The sequence below is a fragment of the Rhipicephalus microplus genome, unplaced genomic scaffold, assembly GCF_043290135.1.
Source record: "Rhipicephalus microplus isolate Deutch F79 unplaced genomic scaffold, USDA_Rmic scaffold_14, whole genome shotgun sequence".
Classification (NCBI taxonomy): Eukaryota; Metazoa; Arthropoda; class Arachnida; order Ixodida; family Ixodidae; genus Rhipicephalus; species Rhipicephalus microplus.
The window spans coordinates 36308476-36324038 of record NW_027464587.1 but is presented as its reverse complement, the minus strand read 5'-3'; the positions used below and the strand labels follow the sequence as shown (position 1 = coordinate 36324038).

Sequence of the window (15563 nt, the reverse complement as noted above, 5' to 3'; positions counted from 1 at the left end):
TCTATATGACCCCCCTTTCATGCAGTGCTTGTTATGTCGGAACGACCTGAAGGTGTCTGATCGATCGGCTTAGAGAACACGCTAACAATGTTAGAAACTGGAAAGATGGTTTTCTTGCTCGGCACTGCACTGAGTGCAATTGTGTTCCCCTCTTCAAGGACACAGCGACGCTGTACAAGCACAGAGATGAGCGCACCCGAGTCATTGTTGAGGCCGCGCAGATGGCCCACGAACAGGTGCCTTGTATTAGCAAGCCCTCCGTGGCTCTGTCCGAGAAGGAACTCAGGTTCCTCGAAGGTTTCGGTGCGCGAAGGTAGTTATAATATCTTTACCTTTCTGTTTCGTTTTCTTATAGATTTTTCCTTGCCGTTTTTCTGTGCTTTTGTTTTTGTGTTTTTTGCCTTTGTTTTTCTCTTACTCATGTTCTGCTGTTTGTGTCATATGGTGTTTATCACATGATTACTGTCTCCTCTTTATATTTTCGTTCTCTGCGCAATAAACTTAGTTGGAAGTTAGCGCTCGTGTCTTTCGTGTCCTTCTTGTCTTGGTGTCGTCGTTTTGTTCTCGCCCTATAACTATCGGCACTCGTGGATTTGGGCTCATGCCACTAAATGTTACCTCTAAAAAGGACGTTACTTTGTAGCGATGAACAAAATCGAATCACACAAAATGTAAATTTGAGAAGTGCCAGGAAGGCATTCTTGGGAAACGAGGAGTGCAGCTGTACTGCCTTACCATACAAAATAATATTATTATCCTAATATAAATAAATAGTATTATGGTCATTTTGCATCAATACATTGATGACGGACAGATGAAGGGAAAAGTTGCTGTGTGAAATACAGGGCCCACCGCTACCTTTTTACATAACAGAAGTGCCGTAATTTAGTTTTTTTGCTAAATTACTGATATTCCAACACCGTAGGCTATTGTCTTGCATTAGGAACTATATCTCTGCTTTCGTCCTGACGTGGTGCTTCTTCAGCCTGAAAAAGGCATGGGGGATGCGAGCACCGTGGCTAGCAGCAGCCGTGCTTCGTCACTGTCGCCACCACCTACAGCAGCTGTGGGGTGCCGCCGTAGGCCACGGCAAAAACAGGGCGACAGGGTTCGGGCCGCCGCACAGCACGTGAGCTCACCCGGTTCGGCCGAGGAGGAAGACGATGGTGGTTCACCCGTGTCGCCATCTGCGGGCGATGGAGTTCCTATTCGCGCGCTGCAGGTGGGTTTGCCATTTCACAAACAAATAAATGTTGCAAGGATGCATAGAGACGCGCACAGCCATGTCTAGTCCATAACGAAAGAAGTCCGGGGACACGTAAGCAACTGATCTGGAATTAATTAAAGGAGCCATGACGCGGCAGGTTACACAACAATTAGTCGCGTTCGACCGAGAATAAAAGTCGAGGGTCTCTACATATGTAAAAAATAGACTGAAAAAATAATGCAGTCCTGAATAGTTACCCAATTATAAACCCCGTTCACCGCGGCATCTTCTCTTGATTAGGGACAATGTGATCTCGCGTGCTCCATGCAGCGAGCAGCGTGTTCTACCATCGGACCAATGTTCAAAAACAACAGCAAGTGACATTGTACAGTGTGTATGAGGAAGTGACCTCATTGAAAATTTTGATTTTTTTTCTTCAGAGAGATATAAAAAACAGAACTAGCTGTGTCAGCTCTCTTTCTGTGCTACTTTTCAAGGAAGATAATTCTTGAATGCGCACAGCAGGTCACTACCGTGTACATGTGCGCACATGTTCTTGGTGTAATTTTAACAGTGTTGTTGCAGTTGTTTGCGTTCGGGTGTTTTCTTACTTGAACGTAACCCATAATTCACCTGCTTTGAATAAATAGACCGAGATGGACATTTCACAATGGGTGCGTTGCGGACTTGTTGGTAGCCGCTATTTGGTAGGTTTCTTTGCATTTCGTACGTAGGACAGGGCAAAAAAAAAAGGCATCTCGGTACTCAAGCACGTCACTAGTAAAAAGTAACAATGTTACTCTTACAATTATATACGCCAAGAATTGTAACTGTAACAGTTTTAGATACGAGAATTTCGAAAAGTTTGTTGTCGGAGTTACAATTGCCATGAAAAAGTAACAGTTTTGCTTTTCCGTTAACAAATAGAATAAGCAATTTATTACATACAATGCAATCAAATGTATTCATAAAACGTAGAAAGCTCCACTTTACTCGAACAAATGGGGGAGTTAACGGGGTAATTAGCCTAACCCTATTTGCTTTTGAAGAATGGTCTCACTGAAGACATCTCCGTGAGTCATCACTTTCCATAAAAATGTCCTTCGTGGACTCAATCATTCATAACTCGTACTTAAAGTTACGAAATCAGAAGCGCCAAGGAGAGCTGCGATTACGCGATATCTGTCTTACGTTTTTGGAAATTTTGTGAGCGGTTAGGCTAGAGCATCATCAAACCATTCGAACCACTAATTTAGTGTCACACCGTGTACCAAGGTCACTAAAGACAATTACATAATAGCCTCATTCTCACATCTACGTGGCCTTTTCAACTCATGAGGGGCGCTAGCATCTCTGGCGATCACAGAGCTCTCTTAAGCCAGCTCGATGATGTGAGCTCCTACCAGTATGAACCTTGGAGATGCTACGCCGAAAGGTATCGCTCAATCTCGGAGGCCATCACACAATGCACACGGCAGACCGCACGCCTTCTGGCGGCAGAGATGTTGGTGTGGTTCATATCCGCTTCAACAGGTGCCGCCACCCTACCAACCAATTACCAATTTTACTTCAGCGCATTCTGCAGCCTATGAGAGCTACTCAGATTAGCAACCACGGGGACGTGAAATGGGCAGAGCGTGTTGAATGGGGGGTTCAGGAAACATTAGTAAGCATGAGTGAGCTTTTAATTATGTTTTGCACCTGCACCGGGTAGTGCGTAACGAGCGAGGATGATGATCATTGATTCTAATCCCTATGCTCCACAACGTGTAGTAGACCCTGCTCGGCGACCTTTGCATCCGCTGGGTAAGCTAGCCGTTCTTTAGCCTCATTACACGCTGGGACATATGTTTACGAAACCCAGAGAACGTACGCCGGCGGACGATCTGTACGGGGTCATCTACAAGTACGATGTGCGAATTGCAATGTGATTTAACTAAATCAGTGACTTCAGCAGGAAAATACCAAGCAATCGCCAGCAAAGGAAGGGTTGTTAGTGCCAACTACGTAACATGCTCTTTGACGGAGCTCGTTGTACGCTGCTGCACAGGGCATGGCTTTGGTCTAAACAATGTGATGACGCTAGATCATAAATGAAAGCGTGGGGAGGGACTGCTGTAAGCATTGCTCTTTTGCCATGGCACATCTCATTGCAACAGTAACTGCTTCCCCCGTAGCGAATGTGTGTAAGGACGCCTGAACACTCGACTAATCAAGGTCCGCTCATTTTCGCCCCATTTTTAACACAAAAGTTCTTAGTCCAGGATGCACAAGTACTTCAATGACGTGTTTTCGTCTCGAAAACGATGTCAAAATTTACGCAATGTCACAAAGCAAAAAAAAGGAGTCCGTCAAACGAAAATTGAACATACAATCTTTCGGTTCAAGATGACACAGGTTGAGCACGCTACCTACTATAGAACACTGCACGGGTCAAGTTTTTCAGCCCGGGCCCGGCCCGCCCTAAAAAATCCTTGCGCTGGCCCACCCTAGCCCAGCCCACGCCGGAAAAGTTTCGGACTGGCCCGATTTATTTTAGCTAAATATGCCTTCAGCATAAACGAAGCACTATCCAATCTTTGGTTGTCCCGTGGATACCTGCAGCACACATGGGAACTTCTAAAGAGTGTTTCGAGAATTTCTTTCAGGGCCACAAATTTACCTGATTCTTTGTATATATGCAGTTATTTACACTTGTAACACATTTAAGAAATAATTTCAGAGCAATGTCAAACAAAATTGGAGTCATGGCTAGTTCTCTCATCTTAGCAACTCTAACCACGATAAGTTGTTTCTGCATTTCAAAGAAAAACTGTAAAGTATATTACAGCCGTGACAGTACATCTCTGCGTTACAAGCGATACTGCAGCAGTTCGTCGTTATATTCAACACCTTTTTTAGATCTCTTATCCACTTTAGCCAAGGGAGAGTTTTTACATTCTTTAGAGTCGCGCGTTTGCAGTTTGGCAAATTAGTGCACCTATGAATGAGGGACAAAATATCGTAAAGACAGAAGAGGTCGTAAAAACCAAAAATATGCTCTATACAATGGAAATGCAAGTTGAGTATTACTTGCAAATTACCAGATGGTACATATAGGAAGCTGCCTCGCTAGCACAACAAATCGGCAACATAGATAGGGGGCAACATCGATATGCCCATCTGAGATGAGTCACTCCACATCATGCACTTCTAGTGCGCGAAATATAGTTCTTTATATATTATTGACTCACTCGGTGCGTATACCAGTCTACGCCGTCATGCAGCTGGGAAAAGGAGCGGTGGGCGTGAGAACTTAGCTGCATACTCGGAAGGTTTCCCGAGATACGCATACACAATATATACACTACTGTGGGCAAGATATCGTTGCTCTTGCAGCAATACCACCTGGTAAACCTTTCCTTAAACGGTGCTCAAGAGCTTCTTTTACTCAATAGTATAAACTCATACTAAGATTGCCTAAGATAACGTGTAGCATGCCGAGGGAGCAAAATGCTAGGCGTCGTGTACTACACAATTACTGCGTAGGCTAATTGACTTAAAGTCTTCTAAATTAGCCAAAGCCCACATATGCAGCGTTTTAAATAGTGTCAAATTGCTACATTAAACCCCTTAAACCAAAGTAAAACAGCGTACCCGCGTCGTTATATGGATACGTATGAGACCTGGGCCTGATTTGAGCCTGACGCACGCCCGGGCCCCACCCACGCCCAAAGCTCTCCGGCACGAGCCTGGCCGGGGCCCGACCCAACTGGCCCTTACCCGGCCCGACTGGTCTGCGCACTAGGCCGGTCCTGGGCTTTCGGGCGGGCCCAGGCCCGTGCAGTGCTCTAACCTACCACCACGGCTACATGCTCTGCAAGCATCACAATCAGCCGTTTTATGTCTAATACTCTTTTCACAGTATTATTTCTAATGTCAAGTAATGCATAATGACACTGACAATTAGTTCTAAAACGCGTCGTTTTAACGTTTTCTTTCCATTGGGCATGTTTCCAACAGAATTGCTAATTTGTCGGTAGAAACACAATGCAAGGTGGTGACATTACCCGTAGCATAGGGGCTTCATCGCATAGGCATCGCTCTTTCCTTTCATTCATAGTAAAAATAGCTCTGCGTCACCTGGCTATGGTAACTAGAGCTCTCTAACCATGATAACTTGACTTTAACTCTGCGTTCTTTCCTCGTCCCGCAATAAATCGCAGCCGGCCAGCAATGTATAATTGACGTGTGTTGCGTTTCTCTCTAGAGAGGCAGTGGCATTCAGTACTTGGACGTGCCGCAAGTACGCTATCATAATCAAGTACGGCACTCGTTCACTGGCGATTGTGCTGGCTGTGTCACTGCTTTATCTGATTCCGCTCACACCGCTATTTACTGCAGCTACCAGAAGCATCTATGACCACATTGGTTTGTTCATTCATTGATCACGATTGTTAGTCGGCGTTAGGGTGATGTATACCCTAATAGTCAGTGTTAGTGCGCTCAAGTTAAACGCTGCTATACCTGTCAAATATCAAGATACATTGTCCAAGCGCGCTTTTACATTGTGCATCAAACATTTAACTACTTCTGTAAAGACAAGTTTCTCTGTCATGGTATATGGATTCCCAAGACGGATGGATCAACCATGTTTTGTTGTGAGTGATCTATTTGGGATGCCCAATAAATTGTTTGTTACTTCGATAATGATTGTTTGATCGGATTAGACATGTGAATATCACTCTCAAGAGTCATCTCGGCAGATATTTTTTTTGGAGGGGGGATGTAACCCCTTAATCTGTATTGCGTTTTGAGCCGGCAGGCTTGGCGCAAGGCGCTTTCGTGGTCTGCTTGCATGTCAAAATGCATCGGGAGGGAGGGCAGCGTACGGGCCTTGTGGGACTACCCCTGGATACGCTACTGGTTATACAAAGCTCTACATTTCTCTGCTAGTTGTCATTATTACTGTGTCTAAAAAAGGACAACAAACCTTAGATTTACACTTTATTCATTCGCTAGGTCTTGGCAGTTCTGGCAGTCTTGTCCTGAAGGTTTATAACCACTTGTCAAACATGACGTTCCCGGCACCTCAGAGGATGGGAGGTTCAACCAGCACATCAAGAACAGAGAAAAAGCTGAATTGCCAAAATGGTAGAGCAAAACCATTATTTCGCTGACTCGTATGTAAGAATACGCAGCTATGAGTTCGTATTTCGTACACCTTAGTGAACTAACACACTGGCATACTTTTTCAGTGGATTGCACTAGTATTTTCTTCGGTGCTTTTTAGTTGCAGGTGTCGATATATCTATGAATCTGTACAGCGACACGCCAGCTGTGTACTGCTATATGGTCGCTTGCACGAGTAAAATAGTCAATATTCAATCGTGTGCGCGCATATGTACCGAACAGGTCATTAAAAATCATCTGTAATTGTGGACCAGTAGCAAGTGCGAGAATAGACTATCAAAGGAAAAAGCAACATCGGCAGCAACATCCGACAATCTGTGGCTGCTCGGATTGCAATTAGAAGGTGAGAAGTTGAATACTGTAGTTGAATGTTTTATTTTTATATGCGAAGCATTTCTTAGTGAACTTAGGCGACTTTGAGCGTATCTATCTATCTATCTATCTATCTATCTATCTATCTATCTATCTATCTATCTATCTATCTATCTATCTATCTATCTATCTATCTATCTATCTATCTATCTATCTATCTATCTATCTATCTATATATCTATCTATCTATCTATCTATCCATCCATCTATCTATCTATCTATCTATTTATGTATGTATGTATGTATGTATGTATGTATGTATGTATGTATGTATGTATGTATGTATGTATGTATGTATGTATGTATGTATGTATGTATGTATCTATCTATCTATCTATCTATCTATTTATCTATCTATCTATCTATCGAGCTGCTTACGTTTGGGTGCTCTCGTGGGCACCCCCTTAGGTTGGCGTGAACCAAAATTAGCTTGGGAGGGTAAGATGGTTTGACGGACACGACGCACTGGTCAAGACATGAATAATGTCGCAATACCGTCGTGTACGTCGTCAAACACTTCCCGCCAGACAGTGGCACGGGCGGGTATGTGCCGCTGGGTGATTGACAATTAGTATCTACCAAAGAACAACAAGAACACACTTGCGCATTCTACGAGGCTACAAAGCATTTGACCATAGAGTTATGCCAGGCCTCGGAACTACTTTTCAAATAGACGTGATCTTCGTGAAACGTCGAAAGTAATTGCAGTGCTGCCTACCCAATTTCATAAACATTACATATGTATTCCTTGATACAGCCTTTGTCAATTTTGGTTAGTTGCCAGGCGCTGAAATCGATTTATGTAGCAGTGTTCAGGGCCAGCATTCTCGGGTGCATCGGCGCTTCATATCACCTTCTGGTGTTTCTAATAAGCATGTTCCAGTTGGCGTCATTGCGCAACTGCAAACAACTAGTTATGTAAACATCTGCAACTCTTCAACATATGTCTGTGCGTACATTTCTCCATATATTTAGCGTCATTTCATGAAGTGTCGCTAAATAAAAAAATGCAACATGGTCACCTTCCCTCCACTTGTTTCGCATATCGCCAATCGCCAGGCACGTGGGATCTGACGTTTTTTTTTTTTTATTTTTACTGTAAACGTGCGAAATATTGCTTTTTACCACTATTTTTATTTATTTATTTATGGCAAATGGGCATCCCCGCTTTATTCGTGTGAAGCTATTTTGCGCAGGCTACCCAGGGCCACCCAGCGCTGGTGCTGAGGCGCTGTTGCTCCAGCGTCCCAGTACCAGCGCGATACAGGGCCCATAATCAGGCATGGCGCTGAACGCTGGTACCCCGTGGCACTGGTTTTTGCAATAGGTTCACTTTCAATGGTAACGCACAATAGCATATACAGGCGCTGTGTGTATCACCTTCCTAATTGCTAGCCAGCCTGCGGTTCTCAGTGGATGTCTCAGCCTAGAAGCAAGAAAACAAACGTCTGTGTGCGTAACATTGGCTTTTTCAAACTAGCCGAGCACGCCTGCTAAAAGCGCAGTTCTATGGTGCTGCCTATTGCATAGCACCTCCTTTTGCGAAGAGTGCATTTGTAAACAATGAACAATGCGGTTTTTCTATCCCTTGACTTCGTACCCCCCCATTGTTTGCTCAGTTCAATCACTAGTTCCAGTCGTTACATTTGTATATTAGGAAATGAATAATGCATGAACTGAATAATAGTATTAACTGAATAATTTTGTTTTTCTATAGTTCGAGCACTCAACACACTAAAAGAAATAGTGATTGGGGAACAAAAAGGAAGTGCATTTGACAGATCGGAATTGGAGCCCGCGATCACATACTATGACCTGTGGAGCGCGAGACTGCTGCATCAGCTTGCTAAGTTACTTGCGCATCACTGGTAATTGATAAATAATGAAACAAATAATCGTGCCATACAGCTATCCTCTAGCGTTTGCGAGGTGTGATATGCAGTCGTACCCATTATTGTGGACATATATTTCGTGACCTTATCCATGCCACACACTATTCTGGTGACTTTTGCTAAAAAGTACCAATGAAACGAGTCAAAAAACAAGCATTTTCACGCTTGCACACAAGCTTGAGCAATTGAAGTTTCCTTATTGATCTCTCTTAAAACTTAGTTGGCTATCACGCGTAATTTGAGTGACACGCGGTTGACCCCGGCATCTGGCGGCGTTCCACTAAGTAGCTGTCTCGCTCGATTACGAACGCAGCACGGGGAACTATAATAATGCACATGGTGGTGCCGGCAGTGCCGCGTGTACCAGCGAAATAAAGGGATAGCACCAGCTTCCCTTTGCTTCAATGCATCTAATTAGCTTGCCTTAAAAGATAACTTGCTGCCCTACGTAGAAGCACTACTGCTTCACAGACAACTTCTGATTCACTGAGAACGCAGATACAATCACTGTAGATGACAAGTATCTAAAGTATAGGGCGCATTACTACGTCCATTGTAGAAGCAGTCAAAGCACGTCTTCTGTTAGAACAAAATTGCAGAATGTCGTTAAACTATTTATTTATTTGATATGTTTTTCAATATAAGTCACTATTTTCGTTTTGATAGAAGTGATATTACAGAGGTTCAGTACACACCCGAAATTAAAATGTTCGCTGACGACACAGGAATATTTTTTACAGGCTCCACCATTCAGAAAGTAGAAGCTTCAACAAATCTATACCTCTCGAAGCTCTCAAGCTGGCTAACAAAAAACAAATTAATATGAAGCACACAGAACACAAAATTTATTATGTTCATACCTCTAAACAAGCGGATAAATGATAATTTAGTCATTTCGTTCAGCGATCAGCGACTAGAACAAGTCAGTACACAAAAATTTTTAGGAGTGTGGTTTCACGAGCACCTGTCATGGAAGCCTCGCGTTAATTGTCTCTTAACAGGTCTAGCTTGTTCGGTGCGGTGTTTGAGTAAAATTGCTTTCCTCTTCCCCTCATGGTTATTTAAAACGCTGTATTATAGCTTGTTCTACTCCAAACTTCTATATGGAATGTTGGCATGGGGAACAACAACTAAGAGTAAGTATGATAGATTAACAGCATTACAGAAGCACGTGCTTCGTATCATAGAAAAATATAAAGATCATCCCAGGTACCTAGACATTGAAACACTTTTTCTCAAACACAAAATTTTGCCTGTTAGAAAACTTTATATATTTAAGCTAATGCAACATATTCATAAACATAAACTACAGGATTGCTACCCACGAACTATATCAACTAAATATGGCTTCAGAAAATTTTCCCGCAAAACTAAGAAAACACGCACGAATTACGGAAAGCAGGACATTGATTACAAAGTTTTTTCAGTTGCTAAATCTTCAAAAATGGAATACAGATTTTACACTGAATTCTAAACCATTTAAATCTCATCTTAAATCACTTCTTCTTTCGACTGACGTCATTGTAGACCCATAGTAATTTACATGTAAGAGTAACGGTATGCTCTGCTTCTATAAATTTTTATGATTGTTTACTGTGATTGTAAAATGGGATTTGCTCCAACAATGTGTGGAACAAAGCCTATTTTAAAATGTGTGCCTCTGTTTGTATATGCCAAAAATGCACGTACTGAATGTTAGATTATTTCGATTATATAAAAGAAATAATTATGCCATGCCAGTATCTTCTACCAATGAAATATGTAACCGATGTATACAGTTGTATGTTGCTGATGTGTAAATGTATATGTTACTGATGCAGACAGTTTTTTTTTTTTGCTTAATAGCGGTGGGACCTCGTCAGGCTTTTAGCCTTTAGACTTGGCCTCCCGCGGGAAAAAAATCTGTATTTTTTCCCTGCAAATAAACAAATTTGAATGTTAAATGTTGAAATGATTTCAGTAACTACCATACACAATTTTTTTCTTTCAAGAAATGATGTTTTTTGTGCAAAAAACTATTGAAGGCAGACGAATAAGTGCTTAACCATGCAGCACCAACCAGCCCAATCAAGCAACATGTTAAAATAATTCAAACCCAAGCCATCCGCAGCCAAAGCCAGATGTTACTAGTCTTTGTTTTCAAGTTGATGTAGTGTGTTGCCGTTATGTCCTGTCGAAGATTCAATGTAAAAGCTATAAATTTGCACAAGGAAAAAGATTGCGTGCAATTTCCGTGTTTCTTGGAGTGCCGATGAAGTTCGAGTCGTTCAAGGAATGAAAAAAAGTTGTGGCGCTCCAAGGACTCCGAGAAGATTGCTGACGCCCGTGGTGACATACTTTAAAACAGTGTCAAAAAAAGTTAAGTGGCACAGGTTATCAAGTGACGTCACATCACATCTGTTTTGAATATAGGCGTATGCAAGTTTTCCCCGAAATTCATCGCAGCCCACCCCTTTCCTATCATTTGTATGTATTTATTTATTTTTTTATTTATTTATGATACCTTAAAGACCCCTACAGGAAGGGGTTTTACATGAGGGGTAGGCATATCTACAAAAACCGCTCTTCTATGATGCATTGAAAGATTGCTTGGTCGGAATAGAGCACTGCCTTGGTGGGAAGGTCATTCCAGGCCCTTGATGTCTTGTTAAAGAAAGAGGAGGCATGGGAGACAGTGTGGGCTTGAGGGGGGTAAACGGTCTTTTCGTGGTTGGTCCGGCTTGAGTGGCGGTGTGCGGGAGCAATGAGATCGGCTTGGGGTGACTTGTGAAAGAACTTATCAAATAGAGAGAAAGGCGGGCGACTCGACGGCGTGATATAAGCCTGGGAAGGTTGGCTTGCGTTTTGGGTTTTGATGAGCTAGAGTTATAGAAATAGTCCGAAAAAATGAAACGTGTGGCACGATTCTGTACTGATTCAAACATGACAATGTGATTATCTTGGTATGGGTCCCACAGGGCGCATGCATATTCGAGCTTTGGCCTTGCTAAGCAGCAGTACGTTAAAAGTTTGACTGAGGCGGGTGCTAATCGGATATCACGCCGCAGGAAACCAAGAACGCGATTAGCAGAATTTGTTATGCTGGTTTTGTGGATTTGCCATGATAGGTTAATTCCTAAGTACTTGTAGGTGCTAACAGGGGATATTAAAGAGTCACTTATTATGTAATCACGATCCGGGTATGACTTCTTTCGATGAAAAGTGAGAAGGGGGGTTTTTGATGCGTTTAATGACATAAGCCACTTGCGGCACCAATCTTCAATTTGACTGAGGTCAGATTGTAGGAATAAAACACCGTTATTCTTGTTATTAGGATGGTATAGCACGCAGTCGTCTGCAAACAATCGTATCTGGGAAGAAATGTTACTTGGAAGATCGTTAATGCATATGAGAGAGAGCATGGGTCCGAGGACCATTCCCTGAGGAACCCCGGATGTAACAGGTGTGAGAGAAGAGGAGCGTTCGTTAACGTATACAAACTGCTGATGGTAACACAGAACTTCACGTATCCAGTGGAAAACAAAATGATGAAGGTTTAGGCGAGACAGCTTCAGGAATAGGTGGTTATGGGGTACTTTATCAAAAGCTTTTTGAAAGTCCAAAAATAGTGCGTCAACGCGAGTGTTAGTTTAAAGCATAGAACTGATGTCATTAATGAAGAGAGCCAGTTGTGTGTCACAGCAAAGGCCCTTCTGGAAGCCATGCTGACTGGGATGAAACAAATTAACAGAGCTAAGAAACTTCGCAATATGTGAATGAAGAATGTGCTGGATTATTTTGTAGCATACACTCGTTAGTGAGATGGGACGATAGTTTCTCGGTGACGCTGGGTTACCTTTCTTGGGCAATGGGATGACCTTTTCCACCTTCCAGTCATGTGGTAGGGTACTAGTGGAAAGCGATGGCTGAAATATGCAAGAGAGAATAACACTGGTGACTTGCTTTGTACTTTTTAGTATTTTGGCGTTGATGCCGTCAATGCCAGATGATGATGTCATCTCCAGGCTGTCGATTAAGGCAGCAATACAAGCAGCCTCAAAGACGATTTCTTGCATTACGGGATATTCAGTCGGGGACAAGTAGGGCAATTCGCTATCTGGCTCTTCGGTGAATACCGAGCAAAAAACACCGTTTAACACACGTGCGGTATCATGTAGTGGAATGGGTTGATCATTTTCATCACAGAGTGACAACATTTTAGATGCGCTTGGGTTGATAAATTTCCAGAACTGCTTGATTGATATGTGGAGTTTAACGTCCCAAAACCACCATATGATTATGAGAGACGCCGTAGTGGAGGGCTCCGGAAATTTTGACCACCTGGGGTTCTTTAACGTGCACCTAAATCTGAGCACACGAGCCTACAACATTTCCGCCTCCATCGGAAATGCAGCCGCCGCAGCCGGGATTCGAACCCGCGCCCTGTGGGTCAGCAGCCGCGTACCTAGCCACTAGACCACCGCGGCGGGGCTCCAGAACTGCTTGGGGTTAATGTTAAGCATGTTCGGTAACGTTGAAGCAGAGAAGTTGCGTTTGAATTTTGCAGCAAGTAAATCGAACATTTTTTTCAGTGGCGCGGTACTTTTCCCACGCTTGCACTGTGTTTAAGAACTTAGCAGACCGGTAATGCCGCTTCTTTTTGTTTTTTAGGCACTTTAGTGCCACACTAAACCATGGTGTCTGTGGTCGCTCTGTTACCATTACAGTGGGGATGTAAGAACGACTGAGGTAGTGCAATTATTTTTTGAAAAGACACCAGTTTGTTTTATGTATGGGTCTGTCTTTGCGCCCTTTCCGTAAATTCCGGCACCCTCTCCCCATTATTTATTTGCTTCATTCATTTTCACACACAGCAGCTCCGTTAAGTGGATATCGCCGGAGTAGATACAGAACAGTAATTAATATAGAAAAAAAGAATGAGACCAAGTGAGAAAACACAATCACAGGTGTGTTTTCAAAAGTACAAAAGTACCATAAAAATACTGTATAATTTCTTCAATGCTAGAAATAAAAAATAGGGCATAGCAACATTTAGTGTCTTCAAAGATTCATTTTTTTTTAACGATCAAGTGTGACCTGGTAGGGTATTCCACAGTGCAATACACCAAAAGAAAAAGTGAATTTCCAGAGGTCTGTGTGATAATTTAATACGGATACGTTGAGGGCATCAATGTTTCTGGTGAATGTTATTTTGCCAGGTGTTTTATACTTGTTGTGCGACGAGTACTGAGGCGAATCGAAAAGAAGAGTGCAAAAGATTGAGAGACTTTATGTCGCGTCTTTTAAAAAGTGGAGTCAAGCCATGATTAGTTAGGTGGGATGACGATGAGACATTGCAGTCAAACCATCTGTATATGAAATGAATTGCTTTTTTTCTAGGTGGATTGAATGCGTTTTATGTCGCCAATTCAGCAGCAGTACCATAAGGTGGCGCCATAATCTAGCAATGGTCTTACGAGGCTTTCACAAGGTAACAATTTTGCTTTCTTTGGCGCTAAATGTAACGAAAAGCTAGGATACTCAAATTTTTAGAGCTTTGTTGCAAGGTATGTCGGTGTGATGAGACCATAATAGGTTTGTAGTGAAAAGGAGGCCGAGGTATTTGTATTGTGGGACGTGCTGTAGTACATAGTTGATGAGCCTATGCACTTATTTCTAAGTATATTGATGTAATGAGCGCTTTTCTACTACAATAAGACCTTGAGACGAACCATGGTCCTCAGAAGGTCATTTTCAAAGAACTGCGCAAGTTATCTGCTGGTCAGGCCACTGTCATTGTCAACATCTTTTACCTCTCCCAAGAGAAGCAGACACTCTTGACTCCAAGAGGGGTCAAGTAACCTATGGTGTGTGTGACATTGAAGGCCACATTGACGACCTTGAAAACTTGATATTCTGGCTCTGCAAACACCGACCCAAAGCAAGCTCACGCCCAATTCCATGGAATAATTGTGAAACCCAGCTTTGAAATACTGTGGTGTTGCAGTCGAGTGCAGAGATACAGAGTGTGCGCTCCGGTAGTCATGCTTTCATCCTTCAAAACTAAAGAATCTATCCTGGTGAATGGCTTTAAAAGGCACAAACTTCAGTATTAGTAAAGAATTCACGCGTCGTGTCTGATTTGCAATAAAGTCCCTTGTTGCGTTTTATAGAAGCAAATATATACCATTTTCATTACAGATCAAAACGTTGCCTAATGGAGAACAGCGATATACGTTTCACTATGTAGTAGGAATTATCAGGGCTGTATCATAGGAATCATGTCGCCGTCAGCAAGCACGCCATCAGCGCCGTAAAAGCACAAAAGTTAACCTTTATTCTCAGTACTTTCTACTAGCATACGTAGTTGTCTTCCTAAACGCGTGCTCCTGTCTAATTGAGCACCGTCATCCGACAGTAGTATATTGTACTACTAACAGAAGCATGACTCACTGATGACATTTCAGATACTGAGGCAATGGCTGACTTGCCAGATTCCACATTTTTCTACTTGACCACCAAATTGCACGTGGTGGGGGGGGGGGGACTCATCGCCACTAAAGAAGAACTGTCATGCTTTCTAATTGGCACATCTTCCAAACTAGGATCATTTTGGGCATTGTGCCATGCTACCCCCGAAGCAGTAATACATGGCGTATAAAATATGATTCCAGCTGACTCACAAACTTCCTACTGCACATATTCTCTTCTTTCTTGATTTGAACTTTCAATCCTTGACACCATTGTGCCGTATGGCCTAGACACTACCAAATTCAGCCTTGTTTCTCGAATTGCGCAGCACGCTATAGAGGGCCATCAGTTGGTGCATGGTTTGCGGCCATATAGAACAAAGAAAGGTGAAAAGCCTGTTGTTGACTGCGTCCTGGTAATACACGATCGGTTGAAGCACTCAGTTGGAACGTTCGTCTGCGGTGGCAGGC

At 42.8% G+C, this 15563-nt stretch overlaps 1 protein-coding gene across 1 annotated transcript in view; it reads left to right on the top strand.

Moving 5' to 3' along the window:
* Nucleotides 1-15563, top strand: part of LOC142784403 (beta-scruin-like) — a 315658-nt gene that overhangs the window by 50484 nt on the left and 249611 nt on the right. Inside the window, exon 4 of the mRNA XM_075882771.1 lies at nt 986-1222. Coding sequence (XP_075738886.1) covers nt 986-1222 — 237 coding nt within the window. The remainder of the gene's footprint in view (nt 1-985; nt 1223-15563) is intronic.